Source organism: Leucoraja erinacea, chromosome 35 (assembly GCF_028641065.1).
Source record: "Leucoraja erinacea ecotype New England chromosome 35, Leri_hhj_1, whole genome shotgun sequence".
NCBI lineage: Eukaryota > Metazoa > Chordata > Chondrichthyes > Rajiformes > Rajidae > Leucoraja > Leucoraja erinaceus.
This window is the reverse complement of record NC_073411.1, coordinates 6,420,012-6,438,894: the sequence shown is the minus strand read 5'-3', so window position 1 is coordinate 6,438,894 and position 18,883 is coordinate 6,420,012. Positions and strand designations below refer to the sequence as shown.

Genomic DNA, 18,883 nt, shown 5'->3' with positions numbered 1-18,883 from the left:
ACAACGGATGCAGTGGATGAGATTAGAGGAGGAACATGTGAGCCTCTATCTCACCTAAAAGGATTGTCGGGGTCCCTGGATGGAATCGAGGGAGGAGGTATAAGGACAGGTGTGGGACTGGCCTTAGATGTAAGTAATGATGGCAGTTTGATTCTGGATAGGTGTGAAGTCAAATTATTTTTGTTGAACAAGACGTAATGAAATAAATTGAGGAAAATATTCAGTGTGATCTCAGTATTTCAAGAACAATAGAATTATGTGGTGCACAGTGGCGCAGCTGGTAGAACAGTTGCTTCTCAGCGCCGGAGACCAAGGATTGATTCTAACTCGGATGCTGTCTGTGTGGAAGGTTCTCCTTGTGACCACATGGATTTCCTCTGGGTGCTCTGGTTCCCTCCCACATCCCAAAGACGTGAGGGTTTGTAGGTTAATTGGCCTCTGTAAATTGCCCGTAAGGAGTGGATACATAAGTCGGATAACAGAGAACTAGTGTGAACGGGTGATCGATGGTCGGAGTGGGCTCGGTGGGCTGAAGTGCCTGATTCCAAGCTGTATCAGTGACTCAATTAATAATGTAAAATAATTCTGTATTGCCATTCATGGCCTCAGGAAATTCTTGAGTGCCTGACAGTCAATGACATGAAATCCTGGTCAGCAAAATATAGAGAATGCAAAAGTTATTTTAGAAAGAGCTAGGAGCCACTGGATAACAAGATAACATGTATGACTCAAAGATAGACACAAAAAGCTGGAGTAACTCAACGGGACAGGCAGCATCTCTGGAGAGAAGGAACGGGTGATGTTTCCGGTCAAGACCCTTCTTCAGATTGGTTAAGGATAAGGGAAACTTCTTCTTGCGTATGGCGTGCACAGCCTAAAGTTGTAGGACAACTTGTTCTATTTGATCTTACTTGATTGTGCATGCCAGGTTGATTGTATTCGTCGAAACGGGGCGTACCACGTGGAGGTTGCAATCTCCCACCCCAGATAAGGGAAACGAGAGTAAGACGGTGATGTGGAGAGATAAGGAGCAATGAATGAAAGATATGCGTAAATGTAACAATGATAAAGGAAACAGGCCATTGTAAGCTGTAACAAGAAGCTTGTGCGACTTGGATGGGGGTGGGATAGAGAGAGGGAATGCCAGAGTACCTGAAATGAGTGAAATCAATATTCGTACCACTGGGCTGTAAGCTGCCCAAGCGAAATATGAGATGCTGTTCCTCCAATTTGCATTTAGCCTCACTCTGACAATGGAGGAGACCTGGGACAGAAAGGTCTGTGAAGGAATGGGAAGGAGAATGAAAGTGTTTAGCAACCGGGAGATCAGGTTGGTTCAGGCGGGCTGAACGAAGGTGTTCCGCGAAGCGATCGCCCAGTCTGCGTTTGGTTTCGCTGATGTATAAGAGTTCACAAACTAAAAAACGGATACAGTAGCGAGGTTGGAGGAGGCGCAAGTGAACCTCTGCCTAACCTGAAAGGACTCGGGGTCCCAGGACAGAGTCGAGGGAGGAGGTGTTGCATCTTCTGCAGTTGCAGGGGAAAGTACCTGGGGAGGGGGTGGTACGACTGATGCTCTTTAAAGGATAGATATTATAAAGTTATAGAGTCATACAGCACAGAAACAGGACCTTCAGCTCAACTTGCCCATGCTGACCAAGATGCCCCACCTGCCCACATTTGGCCTATGCTGCTCTAAACCTTTCCTATCCTTGTATCTGTGCAAATGTCTTTTAAATGTTGTGATAGTACTGCCTCAATTACCTCCCCTGGCATCTCGTTCCAAAAACCACCCTCTGGGTATCTGGGTCATCAGATCAATGCTATGTAAGAAGGAACTGCAGATGCTAGTTTAAAACAAAGATAGACACAAAAAGCTGGAATAACTCAGCAGGACAGGCAGCATCTCTGGAGAGAAGGAATAGGTGACGTTCGGCTCGAGACCCTTCTTCAGAGTCAAATTCGACCACGTATTATGCAACATATGAGGTAGCGAAAAAGGCAGTCATTACTAATCAGCTGCATTGAAACAGAGGTTTTATTTCAGCCCATTATTTTCAGATGATGAATACTTATTATGGGACAAAAACAGGCAAGAAAATATCCCTGGCCCGTCGCATTTTCGTCTTTGCTTCATGGTGATTTTTGCTTAACGAGGCCTTGCTGAATAAATCTGAGATTTCTGTAGCCAGAATGTGATAGATCTGTCTGTAATGGATCAAAATATAAGAAGCTATTTCGGATCTGCAGTCTCTATAGAGCTGGGGGTTTTTCCGCAAGTTTGAGGCCACAATGTTATTTAATTGGCCTTGTGGTGAATTGCTTATGTCCCACAACTACATTTAGCTGCAATAGAATTTTCAGTCCTTGGATCTGTTACATAAACAGTTGCCCTCATTTGCTCATTGCATTGGGAATTTTTTGAACATAAAAGGATATACTTGCCATAGAGTACAGTTAAGAGTGCAGCAAACTAGGATACAAGCTCTCTCCCAGCTTCCCCTTTCACCCCAATCCTCCACATCAGTTGAAGAAGGGGCCTTGGCCACAAAGCATCACATATCCATGTTCTCCAGTGATGCTAACCGACCCATTGAGTTACTCCTGCATTCTGTGTCCTGGGGTGATGGGTCCCTCGTATGAAAATAAATTGAGAGGTGACCTCATTGAAACATTTGTTTTTAAATCTCTGAATGGGCTCGCCCCGCCTTACCTCTCTGAGCTGCTCCACCCATACACTCCTGCCCGGTCCCTCAGGTCAGCTGGTCAGCTGCTCCTGGAGGTACCGAGGTCTAGTCGGAGGCTCAGAGGGGATAGAGCCTTCTCTGTTGCTGCTCCGGCACTCTGGAACACCCTGCCGCTGGGTTAAAACGCATTTGTACTCCCTCCATGCCTGAGGCTTTGCTTCTGTTTGTGGTTTTTGTTTTTGATGTTTTACATGTCTTTTCCTACTATTTTTTTGATTGTCTTTTCCTACTATTAACTTTTTTGTCAATGATTATTGATGTACAGTGTTTGTTGCATTATGTTTTGTTTTTTTTAAGTGCTCTATAAATGATTAGGGTAGATTTGGGAGGGTGTTTTCTTAGTTATGGAGCTTAAAACTACGAGTTGGTCTCAAAGTAAAGGGTATTATGTACTGCAATGGGGAGAAATTTCTTCAAAGTTTTGAAGTGTCATTGCTGTCGTTTGACATGTTGCTTCATAACAGCAGACAGAATTATGGATGTTCTGCTGCCCTGCTGCACATCCAATCTAAAAATAGCTCTACAGACTTTGGCATCTTCCTACATCAGATGCTCTGTCATGAATCAAACATTTCACAAAATGCCAGGGAAGAATAATTGTGCTTGAAAATTTGTACTTGAAGCACTTGGCAGAAAATAAAAATGATGTAACCTTCACCCATAGTTCTTTAGATGGACCAATCTGAGCGATATTTTTCTTTGAATTTAATGCAGCATTCAATATTGATTTATAGTTATGGTTAGGCCACAGATATTGTGCATATGTGTTCATTTACTTTTACTTTACTTTGGAGATAGAGCGGTAACAGGCCCTTTAGCCCACCGAGACCACACTGGCCAGCGACCACCCCGTACACTAGTTCTATCCAACACCATTTACAATTTTACCAAACCTACAAACCTGTACATATTTGCAGTGTGAGAGGACACTGGAACACCCGGAGAAAACCCACGTGGTCACAGGGAGAACATACAAACTCCTTCATACAGCACAGCACTCGTAGTCAGGAATGAACCAGGGTCTCTGGAGTTGTAAGGCAGCAGCTCTACCGCTGTGCCACTGTGCCACCCCACATTCCATTATATTCAATCATTCTTGAAACTGATATCAACATAAGGTTCTTTCTGGGATTTTGTGCGTTTTCTGGTTCAATGTGTTTGAAGTGAAGTTGTGTGCTGCCAATTTAGTGGAGTCGTGCAGTGAATTTTGGCCTGAGGACATGTTACATAAGAAGTTGCCCTCAGCTGCTCAGACATTGTACATCATTATAACCCAACACTCCAGATGTTGCAGCTACTGGGTTGGGAGTTGTGTAAATTGCTCCAAGTTTGAGGAAGGACATCCTTGTGATGGAGGCAGTGCAGCGTAGGTTCACGAGATTGATCCCTGGGATGGCGGGACTGTCACTTTATGTCTATCCACTCTTTTGGATTTGCTGGGATTTGGTTTGCAAAGTAAAAGGGACTGACACCTGTCCCTGAGGCCAGCTGTCCCCAGAGTTTCATCTCTACACTGCGCAAGTTAGGTTGAAATAGACTTCACTCTGCTACCATTCAGTAAACATTAATTAGTTCAATGAGAATTACTTTGGCTTGTTATATTAATGGTACAAAGCTCGGTGAGATTTGAATGAACAAACTGTTCTGCAGTTAGTTAGTAATTTGAGCTTCGTAGATTTCATTTTTGTTTTATTTGCATTATTCAGTCCACTGGCCATACACTCAGAAGCAATACTGGCATCATCACACCCAAGGAGCATTTAAACATACAACCTGTGATAGTCAGGAAAGTATCCCTTAGTCAATTCAGACAGTCCCATATATTTCTGTATCTTGTACATCAGTATTGAATCACATTTAATTCAATTCACAAACCATTCAATTTGATTGATTGATTATTATTTTTTAATGTTAAGTTCAATTTCAGTGCCTGAGATATTACCAATTATTTTTTTGTGCTCTATTGAAGGAACCAGAGTATTCTCCTGTTCTTTTAAATAAAATAATGGCAGGTTAATTTGTGTGGTGGGCAGACTTCCCTGATTCCCGTTTTTCTCTCTTCTTAATGTCTTGCTTGCCTCTCAATTTCAGCTCAATCAAACCTAAGGAAGAGTATTTTGTTTTGTAATTAAATACTTAACAGGCTTCGAGTTCCAACAGTTGCAATGATTCTTGCTCCCGTTGCCATTACTATTTTTTTAAGTTTTTTTGTTTTATAGATGCTGCATGGAAACAGGCCCTTCGGCCCATCGAGTCCATACCGACCAGTGATCCCCGCACATTAACACTATCCTACACACTCTAGGGACAATTTGCATTTATACTAAGCCAATTAACCTACAAACCTGTATGTCTTTGGAGTGTGGGAGCACCTGTAGTCGGGATCAAACCTGGGTCTCTGCCGTTATAAGAGCTGTAAGGCAGCAACTCTACCGCTGCGCCACCATGCAGCTCTGAAAATGGTATCCAACTGACTGCATGTGACCTATTTTTCAGACCTGACAAAAGTGCAGAAAATGTTTCCCAGACACTCTCTCTCCACCAACGCTAATCGACCAGCTGAGTATTTTCAGGATTTTCTGTTCTGAATGTTATATATAGATATATATCTATCTTGATCCATCACCAATGTCATTGGAGGAGTTGCAGCCAAATTGAGTACTGAAGAACCATATCATTAATAACCAGATCATCTGTTTTAGAGGTCTAGGTCTTGGTTCAATGGTACTTTATTTACCACATGTACTGAGGTACAGTGACATTCTTTTTGTATACAGTTCAGTACAAGTACCAATATAGGCACTTAGGTACATCATAGATAATCCCAGACACGGTACAAGTGTATAGCAGCTGTACACTGAGACAGTATACAGAGTCTTTATGAAGGAACTGCAGATGCTGGAAAATCGAAGGTACACAAAAATGCTGGAGAAACTCAGCGGGTGCAGCAGCATCTATGGAGCAACAGTCTGAAGAAGGGTTTTGGCCCGAAACGTTGCCTATTTCCTTCGCTCCATAGATGCTGCTGCACCCGCTGAGTGTCTCCAGCATTTTTGTGTACCTTCAGTATACAGAGTCGCCAGTTTGGCACCATTTTCAAGTCCCAGTTGTTTTGTGCAGGGTTCCTGCCCTGCCCATGAAGGCCTGTTGTCCTGACAACCTTGTGGGGTTGGCCAGACTAAGTGTAACCATTTGGGTTCTCTGCCACTCCTCCACTGCTGTGGGTCTGAGTGCGGTCCACATGCTGTGCCTCTGCAAGCGAAGATTGGAGCTGCCTAGATCAGGTCACAAGTAAACCAACACAAGAAAGACGTCTTCGCTTTAGTTAAGAGTGGGAATGGAGATGGAGAAGAATGGGATTGGAGAAGGTTTCAGTTGCCATTGCCACCACCATCACCCATAGCTCTGGGACTTTGGCAGCATGAGGCCCAGGCAAGTTCAATAGACCACCGGCCAGCTCTTAAATTGTTCAAGAACTTGAGAAAGTTGCTTTACAAATGCAAGTTGTTTTTTTGCATGCCATCAATTACTCTTTTGCTAAGAGAATACTTTTTATTTTAGCTCCTACTATGTATAACTTGGAAAACGATAAAACATGCACACATTAATTTCTGTGTTTATCACAAGATGGCAACTCTATTTTTGATGTTAACGCCACCCCACCTAATTTACACTGTAACTGAGGCAATTGTTGAATCAGCAATGCATGTACAGATTACCAGTGATCAGGGTAGTATTAATAAAGTTTGGAGAAGCAGCGTGAAAACAGGCCCCTCGGCCCACCGATTCCGCACCGACCAGTGATCCGTGCACATTAACACTGTCCTACACACACTAGGGACAATTTACAATGTTACCGAAGCCAATTAACTCACATAGAAACATAGAAATTAGGTGCAGGAGTAGGCCATTCGGCCCTTCGAGCCTGCACCGCCATTCAATATGATCATGGCTGATCATCCAACTCAGTATCCTGTACCTGCCTTCTCTCTATACCCCCTGATCCCTTTAGCCACAAAGGCCACATCTAACTTCCTCTTAAATATAGCCAATGAACTGGTCTCAACTACCTTCTGTGGCAGAGAATTCCAGAGATTCACCACTCTCTGTGTTTTTCTCTTCTCGGTCCTAAAAGATTTCCCCCTTATCCTTAAACTGTGACCCCTTGTTCTGGACTTCCCCAACATCGGGAACAATCTTCCTGCATCTAGCCTGTCCAACCCTTTAAGAATTTTGTACGTTTCTATAAGATCCCCCCTCAATCTTCTAAATTCTAGCAAGTACAAGTCGAGTCTATTCAGTCTTTCTTCATATGAAAGTCCTGACATCCCAGGAATCAGTCTGGTGATTCACCGTACACCCCTGGATGCCTTTGGTGTGTGGGAGGAATCTGGGGGGTCCGGAGAAAACCCACGCAGGTCACGGAGAATGTACAAACTTTGTGATGGAGAGAACCAGTGGCAAGGATCGGACATGGGTCACTGGCGCTGTAAGGCAGCAACTCTACTGCTGCACCACCGTACAAACCTTGTACCTTTCAGATCAGTAGGTTCAATGTTTATTAATGGGATTTGTGGTTAAATCATTCAAACAGAAGATATATATATTTTTTTAAAGAAACAACTCTAGCTGCAAGTGAAGAGGCATCTGAAGAGGAACAATTTAACTTTGGGTGACAACAGCAAGAGGAAGCACCCACAGGGGGACTACTAAAATAGCTAAAGAAGAGTCTCGACCCAAAATGTCACCTATTCCTTTTCTCCAGAGATGCTGTCTGACCTGCTGAGTTACTCCAGCTTTTTGTGTTCGACTAAAATGGTGTCTTGATATTAAGATCTAGTGCAATCATTCGAACAGAGTATTAGTATAAGGTGCCATCCATTTAATAATATTGGCCAAGATAAATAACTTCCCCTGTATTTTTTATAACAAATTACATCTGTTCTGAATTGGCTGATCTCAGCCATTTGGGAGGAAGGTTATTAGAATTTCATTTTTATTCTCCCGAAGCAATTAAATGAAAATGTGACAAGCTTCCAATTTAATGTAAAGCAAGAATAATTTTGCTTGAGGAAAGATTTAGGTTATAGTTACATTGTTCCATTTGTGGTCTGGACTCCCATGCTGGTAAAATTTCAGCATGCGTTTTCCAATTGTTGCCTTTGGAAGAGTAAAGGGGCTGTCCCACTTGGGCGACCTAATTGGCAAGTTTAGAAGAGTTGACATGTTGAAGACCCCCTTCGACTATGCTGAAGACCAGCTTCGACTAGCTATGACTAACTTCGGGAACATTGGACACGGAATAGTGGAGAGTGAAGACGACCTCCTTCGATCTCCTTCGACCTCCCTTCGACTGTGATGTAGACTATCTACGACTACCTTCGTCTACCTTCGACTACCCTTGATTACCTACGGCCAACATGCCGACCTACTATGACTAAACCAATGAGTAAAAAAAGTATCGCTTTTTTCCCCATGCGACCTTTTTTTGCTCGCGGGTTTTTTTTGCCGTACCAGCTTGTTGTTCCTTGCGATGCCTTTTGTAATATCATTGATGCTGTGTAACATAAGAACTGAAAGCCCCAATGAAACTGAAATGAGATCTCAAATGTATGGTGCGCAAAATAAATTCAGCAGCACTCCAGTTTCCCAGGCTCTCAGTAAGCCTATAAATAGATCAGACCTATTTTAGCCTTTGGGATTATGTTCAGTGACATTAAAAAGAGGTGACTGGAAAGATAGACTGATCACATTTCAGGAATTTGTGTCGACTAATATATATACAATATATACGCATATACACGCACAGAATACACATACTTATTCTGCCTTTTAGTGATTTTCTCCCTTTTGTTGGCACCCAAAGATACATGCCCTTCACTGTCAGGTGCCTCTCACACCACATGTACAGGAATAGACAGACTGAGAGCAAAAATAGACAACTCCTGAGGATTGCACGCGGATTCGCTTGTAATTGAGAAATAAATTCTTGTATTTACAGAGCGCTTTTCATCGCCTCAGGCCCTTCTGTACTTTATAGTGTCGTTACTAACGTACTTTGAAGTATAGTGACTATTCCATTGTGGTGAGCACAGCGGCAAACTGCACACAGCGAGTGCCTACCATCAGAAATGAGAGATTGCTCACGTCAATGCCTAGTAGAATATGAGGTCACAGTTAAAGCAATTTCGACTTTAGACTTCAGAGATACAGTACGGAAACAGGCCCTTTAGCCCATCAAGCAATCATTCCATACACTGGCACTATCCTACACACTAGGGACAATTTACAATACAAAGCCAATTAACCTACAAACTTGCACATCTTTTGAGTGTGGGAGGAAACCAGAGCACCCGGAGAAAACCCACGTGGTCACTGGGAGAATGTACAAACTCCATTCAGACAGCACCCGAGGTCTGGATCGAACCCGGGTCCCTGGTGCTGTAAGGCAGCGACTCTACCGCTGCACCAGTGGGCCACCCACTGCATTCCTTTGGCTGTTCATCTCCCATTGAACCACACTAGATTATCAGCATGGATTCAAAGTGGAAATCCTTGGAAATTGAAATCAGAATATTCTGATACAAAAGCCTAAATCCACAGAAGTAATGAAGAGATTCAACCAGTGTGACCCGAAATGTTGCCCATCCATTACCTCCACAGATGCTGCCTGACCCGCAGAGTTACTCTAGGGCTATGTATTTTAGTTTACAATGTGGAAGTAGGCCTTTTGGCCGACCGACTCCATGCCAACCATTGACTGTATTTCAGGGTAATCCCACTTTCGCATCTTACGCACCGGGTGGCAATTTACAGAAGGGCCCAGTGGGCTATTCTTGGCCCTTTTTAGGTTGTATGTCCTCAAAGCCCTCATCGTTTACAGAAGTCAATTTACTAACAAACCTGCACATTTATGCGGATGAGATTCAGCCTGTGCCCACTCATGCCTTCACCAATCCTCAAGCCAAACACTAAAACTAGCCTCTAATTACATCATTAATGACCTGGGCCTGATGTGTTTCAAGTATCCAAAACCAATGGGTAAGAATGTCCTGCATGGTTTGGTGAGTTCAGTCAATTCACGAGCCAAGTCTGGGAAACCACAAAAGGTCTCCGAGTTGAGTTGAGTTATTTTAGTGTCTGTGTACCGAGTTACAGTGAAAAATGTATGTTGTGTGCTAACCAGCCAGTGGAAAGATAGTACATGATTACAATTGAGCCATCCACAGTGTACAGATACATGGCAAAGGGAATAACGTGACTACCGTTTAATGCAAGGTAAAGTCCAATGAATGATAGTCCGAGCGTCTCCAATGAGGTAGATAGTAGCTCAGGATTGCTCTCTAGTTGTTGACAGGACGTCCCTTACACTTTTGTTAATGATGGATTGGCAACAGTTTGACTGAACGCTCAGGCATTCAACAGTGGGCAAATTAGATATAGCTCTTAGGGCTAACAGAATCAAGGGATATGGGGAGAAAGCAGGAACAGGGTACTGATTTAGGGTGATCAGCCATGATCATATTGAATGGCGGTGCCGAATCAAAGGGCCGAATGGCCGACTCCTGCACCTATTTTCTATGTTTCCATGTTTATTTGGGGTTCTGCTGCTTCTGACCTTCAGCCACCTGCTAAAAGGGTGCAGGCATGAAGGGTTCAGATGAGGAACTGGGTGGATTCTCGGCCGGTCCGCTGACGTAACTTGTACAATGGTGAGCAAAGCTTTTGCTGATTGGAGTGATCGCGTCATTTTATAGCCATTAAACCGAACAGAATCAACCATCTGCTCAGCAAGAGAAAATAAGAGAGAAAAAATAACATCTGAGCGGAGAAGAGTGAAGGGTGATCTTCTAGAGGTGTGTAAGATCATGAGGGAAACATAGGGAAGACACTTTTTACGCAGTGTAGGGGAATCAAGAACCAGCAGTAATTGGTTTAAGGTAAAAGAGGAAAGGTTTAATAGGAATCTGAGCGACAACTCTTTCACACAGAGGGTGGTAGGTATATGGAATAATCTGCCAGAGGAGGTCGTTGAAGCAGATAGTTTCACAACATTGAAAAGACATTTGGACAGGTGCATGGATAGGAGAGATGGGGAGGGAATATGGGCCAAACGTGGGCAGGTGGGACTACTGTAGATAATAGACAATAGACAATAGGTGCAGGAGTAGGCTATTCGGCCCTTTGAGTCAGCACCGCCATTCAATGTGATCATGGCTGATCATCTCCAATCAGTACCCCGTTCCTGCCTTCTCCCCATATCCCCTGACTCCACTATTTTTAAGCGCCCTATCTTGAAAGCATCCAGAGAACCTGCCTCCACCGCCCTCTGAGGCAGAGAATTCCACAGACTCACCACTCTCTGTGAGAAAAAGTGTTTTGTCGTCTCCGTTCTAAATGGCTAGCTGGGACTACTGTAGATGAGACATCTTGGTCGGTACGGTCGAGGAGCATGTTTTCATGGTGTGTGCGACTCTACCAACATATTCTTACACTAACGTGAAATAATTGAAGGATTAAAATATAGTAAACTCATGATTAATGCTTAAGACATTTTTAAATGTCAGATTATAGCCAGGATTAGTTTTGTCTCAAAGTGAAATTTCTATAGTTAGATTTATTATAGTGTTTGAAATGTCGTTTTTAAGAACGAAGTGAAATGTTCTCTCCAGTTTGTGAACAATGCTAATGTCTCTGCTGTGTGTGGTGATATTCACAAAACGCTATCATCTCCCATGTGAGGCTGTTGATGCAGTGTTCCCAAGGACCAGCATGTAATAGATGCACACTGAAAATCTATGTATAGTTCAGCGAAAATAAAAGACCTCCCGTGCTTTGTGAAAGAGTGGTTGTGAAATCTTTTTCGGCTGTGAACAGACTTCATTTGTGAGATATCTTAATTGGTGCTTTTGCAATATTGTGCTTCCTGTCCCTCCACAAACTTAGGATATTTCAGCATTTTAGACACAATGAAGATCAACACATAAGAAAAATAAAACTGATCAGGATAAGTTAACACCACACTGCAACTCTACTCCACCATTGATTTTAAAAGAATTCAACTTGATCATTGCCCATTTCCGCACTATCCCTGATGGCTATTGATTCATTCAATGTCCAAAATCGACCAGCGTAATTTTGAATAAACGCTACAACTGAGCTCATATTGTCTCTTGGATTGAGAAGTCCAGGGATTCATCACCCTCTGATTGAAAAATGTTTATCCTTATCTCAGGGATAAACGTGAATGCCCATGTCCCACTTAGGAAACCTGAACGGAAACCTCTGGAGGCTTTGCGCCCCACCCAAGGTTTCCGTGCGGTTCCCGGAGGTTTTTGTCAGTCTCCCTAATGGTCGAAAGTGGTTTCCGCTTCTTCTATGTTACGGCGATTATTTCAAAAAATTCAAAACCGGCCGCGACTAAAAGTAGGTTGCAGTTTTAAAAATCGGTAATTGTTTAGTCGAAGACGGTTGCGATGCTAGTTGAAGGTGGTTGCCGGAGGTTGCAGGTGGTTGCCGGAGGTTGCAGGTAGGTTGCAGGCGGTGGAAGGTAAGACCTTTTTTTCACCCAGTTTTATTCCACCAGGGAGGTCTTGGGTGGGGCGCAAAGTCTCCAGAGGTTTACGTTCAGGTTTCCTAAGTGGGACAGGGGCATTACTTCTTCTCTCGTGTCCATCCTCCATGTTTCAAATGTTGACATCCCTGTCATCGTCCGTCCTGAAAAGGACGCTAGCTTCCGGCGACAATCAGTGGAAGCCATCACTTGTTGCAATAGATGATGGTGGTAGCAGAATTAGCTCAGGATACTTCTCGGTTTCCAGCCCCGCGACGTGGATGCTTCTGATTTTGGGGCCAAAATGTTTACTAATTTTTCCGAAATGGGGTGGCGCAGCGGTGGAGCTGCTGATTTACGATACCAGAGACCCGGGTTCAATCCTGACTACGGGTAATGTCTATACGGTGTTTGTACGTTCTCCCCGTAACCGCGTGGGTTTTCTCCGGGTGCTCCGGTTTCCTCCCGCATCCCAAAGACGTGCAGGTTTGTAGGATGATTGGCCTCTATAAATTGTCCCTAATGTGTAGGTTATGTCGTGTATGGGTGATTGTTGGTCAGTGTGGACTCGGTAGGCTGAACGGCCTGTTTCCACACTGTATCTCAAATCTAAACTAAACTAAATGGAACTAAATTTCATATCGGGGAACACAAAAGTGCTGGAGAAACTCTGCGGGTGCAGCAGCATCTATGGAGCGAAGGAGATAGGCAACGTTTCGGGCCGAAACCCTTCTTCAGACTGATAGGGGGTAGGGGGATGCGGGGAGAAAAAAGGAAAAAGGAGGAGGAGCCCGAGGTCTGAGTGAGAGATGGGAAGGGGAGACATCAAGGGGTAACTGAATTGTGAGAATTCAATGTTCATGCTACCAGGATGCAGACTACCCAAGCGGAATATGAGGTGCTGTTCCTCTAAATTACGGTGTTGCTCACTCTGGCCGTGGAGGAGGCCCAGAAGCTGAGCAAGTGAATGAGTGTCACTTTATTGCAACAAACAGCCAGCACAAACGTGATTAGCCAAAGAGTCAACAGCACATCGAACATAGTTACCTGGTAGACAGAAGCATGACTATACATTGAACTGTTGCTTTTGATACCTTTTTTAATCGGACCCCATTCATTTCTTTGTGTCTAGCCTACAGTTGATGGATAGAGATATGGACTACGAAAGGCCAAATGTAGAAACAATCAAGTGCGTGGTTGTGGGTGACAATGCAGTTGGAAAGACCAGGCTGATCTGCGCAAGGGCATGTAATGCCACCTTAACACAATACCAGCTGCTGGCTACACATGTACCAACAGTCTGGGCCATCGACCAGTACCGTGTCTGCCAAGAGGTAAGAACCAGAAGCACTTTATCATGGTGCATTTCAGCCCTTGCACGATCAAGCCCAGTTGAATGCAAAATGCACAATTACACTGGATAAATATGCCTTTTAATGTATACGTCATATATTTTAGTCTGTTTGAACTGTTTTGACTATTTTACTGTTGTAATGTTCTTTTTACAAACCATGTTCTCGGGGTATCTAAATCTAAATTTTATTAGTTATTTAACTTATGACATCGGATGGAAGCTGCAAACCAAATCTCGTTGCGCTTATGTGCAATGACAATAAAATATATTATTATTATTATTTTATAGAATGTATTGTTCAGAAAGTGGCGCAGGAACTCACAATATAATTTCAAAATGCTTGCGTATAATGCAGGTGTCGGGGGTTATGGGGAGAAGGCAGGGGAATGGGGTTAGGAGGGAGAGATAGATCAGCCATGATTGAATGGACCGAATGGCTTAATTCTACTCCTATTTCTTGTGACCTTATGACATAATATACCATGATGTATTGAGAGAAGCTGAAAGGCAGCACCTTTTCTTTTGTACAAGCATCTTGCAATCCAGTGGGCGCGACATGGAACTGAATTTCAGATCTAAACGTCCCGTTATTTTATTCAGGAAGGAATATATTATTTGTGATTATGTGGAGAACCGTGCTATGAGGACAAAATCTAAAAAGAAAGGACCAAGAATAGCCCATCCTTCATCCTGCCACGCTCTTCAACCCACTTACGGCCACTGGAGCACCACTCAATCTCAATAGCTTAAGACTTGCTCGGGTTCCAAACTGCCACCAGTCTCTGTCACAAACATATTGAACCATGAACTTCCCATGGGACTTTAGAGCAAAGAATTATGCCGATTCACAATGATCTGAGTGAAGAAATTCCTCCTGAACCTTTGCACTAAATGTCTGATCCCCTTCTGCTGTGACGATGTTTCCTGCTTCTGGATCATCCCGATCTTCTCCTTCTTGCGTTTGAGTCGGCCGACATCTGCAGCAGGGTGATGCCATCCGGTTCAGCATCTGTAAGTGCCCGCCCTAATACGGGCGCATGCTCCGGGTTGGCGCTGCTGCTGCGGCGCTGCTGCTGTCTCTGTTTGTTGTCGTTCGCCTGACTGAGATCAGTTGATGGAGCTCACCACGGGGAGGTCGTCAACATGAGCCACCCCCCCCCCCCCATCCAGATAAAGGAAGCAACTCCCCACCACCCATTTTGTCAAGCCCTTTCAGAATCTTGTACTGTTCAGATCACTTTTCCTTCTTCCAACTCCAGACCATTCGGGCATTAGTGCCACTTACCTGCATTTGGCCTATATCCTCTTAAACATTTCCTATCCATATAAAGAGCCTGTCCCACTTGGGCGACCTAATTCGCGAGTTGTGGCGAGTTTGCCCTCGGCTCGTACTCGCAGCACGGTCGACACGAGGTCGAAGGAGGTCTACGTACTCTCCTTCATGCTCGAGAGTGGTCTCCGCGTACTCGAGGCCTCAGCTAGGTCTCGGCGTTTTTTTCAATATGTTTATAAATACCCGCGAGTGAAAAAAGGTCGCCGTGGAAAAAATCGATACTTTTTTTTACTGGTAGTTTTAGCCGTAGTAGGTCGGCATGTTAGTCGTAGGTAATCGAGGGTAGTCGAAGGTAGACGGAGGTAGTCGTAGATAGTCTTCATCATAGTCGAAGGGAGGTCGAAGGAGATCGAAGGAGGTCGTCTTCACTCTCCACTATTCAGTGTCCAATGTTCCCAAAGTTAGTCGTAGCTGGTCTTCTACATAGTCGAAGGAGGTCTTCAACATGTCATTTTTTCAAACTCTTCTTAACTTGTCAATTAGGTCGCCTAAGTGGGACAGCCCCTTAACTGTGCAAATGTTGTGATAGTACTTGCCTCAACTACCTTCTCTGGGACATTGTCCCAGATGCCCACCATCTTTTGCGTGGAAAAAGATGCCCCAAAGGTTCCTATTAAATCTTTCCCCTCTGGTTCTTGATTCCTCTAATCAGGGCTAAAGACTCTGTGCATTTACTCTACTTATCCCTCTACCTCCTGTGCTCCAAGGAATAAAGTCCTAGCCTGCTCAACCTCTCCCTCTATTTCAGGCCTTTGAGTCCTGGCAACATCGTCGTAAAATTCCATGCAAATCATTGATGGATTTTTTATTTGCATAAAAATGACTGGTAAACAAAAGCAAAATATTGAGAATTTTCAAATATTATATTGAAACAAAAATGCTGGGTCACAGAGTAACAGAATTAATATTTCATCAAATTTGTCCATTTTGGGATTTTAACCTTTGATAACTTTGATAAATCCGGCACTATGCACCAGACACTCAATTCATTTTCATAAATGTTAAAATAATTCTTTTCAGATCTTTGCTATAACGAGTGCAGGAATGTGTTCAGAATTCATGCATGAGGGTAACAAAATGATACAACACCAATATCCTCCAGCATTATAAATTACTTTGAAAGTAGTTAATGCTTTTGGATTAAAAGAAGATTTGGAACAGGCAATTTACAAGGAAAATCAAAATGCTTGCAGGAATCTCGCCAGGTTCCAGTTGCTACAGTTTCAGCCCCACGCTCTTGAAAATTGATCATGTAATCTCAGCTGATACTTTGGTGCTGAAGGAATACTGCACTCTCAGATATGTTGACGTTCTGATTGAGTGTTGTTCTGAACCAGCTTATCCCCAAGTGACCATTGAGGTAGACAAAAAAAAAACGGCATTAAAAATCATAATGTGATTTTTCATATCTTTCGCATCTCCAAAACATAGCTTTTTAGGCAGCTTCTACCAATGTTGTTATTGCAACCTTTTCTTGCCCCCTTCAGCCTTTTAACTCTCGAATCATCCTTGCCGTTCTTCTCTTGCTAAAATGCAGTGCTGGAAAATGTTGGCACTCGGCAAAACGTACCAGATGGCTCGATGTTTCAGACAGACGTTCGGCTGTTGCAGGGCTGCAGGGTGCAAATCACACCCTTTTTAAGATAGACACAAAATGCTGGAGTAACTCAGCGGGACTGGCAGCATCTCTGGAGAGAAAGAATGTGTGACGTTTCAGGTCGAGACCCTTCTTCAGTCTGCATCGTCACCCATTCCTTCTCTTCCTGCCTGTCCCACTGAGTTACTCCAGCATTTTGTATCTATCTTCGATTTAAACCAGCATCTGCAGTTCCTTCCTACACAGACTTTTTAAGCGTGGGAAAGCACACACACAGCTTCAAGATTCACCCCACGATTGCAAAGCTGCACGCATGACCTGCCATCCCTGCCTGATACCTTTCTTTTTAGTGGTAATAAACCAAGCCATTGGAATCTTAAATATGTGACAATAAAATATAATTGAATCATTGAACATTGCCTGTATAGTGGTGCAAGGTTCAAAAGAAGTTGAACTGCGTGACTGTGCTCAATGGGGTCAGAATGCACCTTCATTGACACATCTAATTTTGGTTGTTAAGATATAAGGGTGACGTTATGGTCTATTTTTATGACGTATGTCATAGGGTTATGCAACACGGAAACAAACCCTTCCGCCCAACTTGCCCATGTCAACCAAGATGGTTGCTTTTTTTATTGTGCAAACACACAGTACCGTGGCCAGCATGGTGGTGCAGCGGTAAAATTGCTGCCTTACAGTACTTACAGCGCCAGTGACTCGGGTTCGATCCTGACTACGGGTGCTGTCTGTACGGAGTTTGTACGTCCTCCCCGTGACCGCGTGGGTTTTCTCCGAGGTCTTTGGCTTCCTCCCACACTTCAAAGACGAACAGCCTTGTAGGTTAAGTGTTTAAGAAGTAACTGCAGATACTGGAAAATCAAAGGTACACAAAAAAGCTGGAGAAACTCAGCGGGTGCAGCAGCATCTATGGAGCGAAGGAAATAGGCAACGTTTCGGGCCGAAACGTTGCCTATTTCCTTCGCTCCATAGATGCTGCTGCACCCGCTGAGTTTCTCCAACTTTTTTGTGAGCTTTGTAGGTGAATTGGCTTGGTATAAGTGTAAACTGTCCCTGGTGTTAATGTGCGGGGATCGCTGGTCGGCGCGGACTCGGTGGGCCAAAGGGCCTGCTCCTGCGCTGAATCTCTAAACTAAACTAAACTAATCGCGGTGAAATATTTTTCTTACATACAGTTCAGTCGAGTATTGCCATGCCCAAGCACATTCCCAGTGCGCAATGTCGGGAAGAAGATATCGTGTAGCAAGATCACTGAGGTGCTTTAATGGCCTGTCCCACTTTCCCGAGTTATTCACGAATTCCCCCGAGTTTTCCCCTTGATTCAAACTCGGAGAATATCCATAGCGAATCCGTAGGAGTTCTTCGATATTTCGTAGCGGCTCGTAACGCCAGCTGTAGGTACTCGGGTAAGTCGGGACGTTTTTTCAGCATGTTGAAAAATGTCCGCGAGTGAAAAAAATAGCCCCAAGTACCGACGGCTGGCTTTTACCGTAATTCTCCGCATTAGAATCAAGGGGAAAACTCGGGAGAATTTGTGAATGACTCAGGAAAGTGGCTCAGGCCCTTAAGTCTCCTTTAAATCATTCCCAACTAATTCAACAGTTACAGCTCATTTTCTTGCCCTGTACGCCAGTTGACATTGAATGGTAAATGGTACATGGTAAATGGTAGGGAATTGAAGAATACAGTTGAACAGAGGGATCTGGGTATAACCGTGCATAGTTCCTTGAAGGTGGAATCTCATATAGATAGGGTGGTAAAGAAAGCTTTTGGTATGCTAGCCTTTAGAAATCAGAGCATTGAGTATAGAAGCTGGGATGTAATGTTAAAAACAAGGCATCTTGAGACCAAATCGGAGTATGGTGTACAATTTTGGTCGCCAATTATAGGAAGGATGTCAACAAAATAGAGAGAGTACAGAGGAGATTTACTAGAATGTTGCCTGGGTTTCAACAACTAAGTTACAGAGATAGGTTGAATAAGTTAGGTCTTTATTCTCTGGAGCGCAGAAGGTTAAGGGGGACCTGATAGAGGTCTTTAAAATGATGAGAGGGATAGACAGAGTTGATGTGGAAAAGCTTTTCCCACTGAGAGTAGGGAAGATTCAAACAAGAGGACAACTTCAGAATTAAGGGACTGAAGTTTAGGGGTAACATGAGGGGGAACTTCTTTACTCAGAGAGTGGTTTGTGGAATGACTTCCAGTGGAAGTGGTGGAGGCTCAGGCCCCTATCATTTAAAAATAAATTGGATAGGCATATGGATGAAAGGGAATGGAGGGT

General features: G+C 43.7%; 1 protein-coding gene across 1 annotated transcript in view; it reads left to right on the top strand.

Annotated features, from left to right (window-relative positions):
- The window catches only part of LOC129713241 (rho-related BTB domain-containing protein 2-like), a 54,352-nt gene that overhangs the window by 2,915 nt on the left and 32,554 nt on the right, over positions 1 to 18,883 (top strand). Inside the window, exon 2 of the mRNA XM_055662178.1 lies at positions 13,433 to 13,634. Coding sequence (XP_055518153.1) covers positions 13,443 to 13,634 — 192 coding nt within the window. The 5' untranslated portion in view covers positions 13,433 to 13,442. The remainder of the gene's footprint in view (positions 1 to 13,432; positions 13,635 to 18,883) is intronic.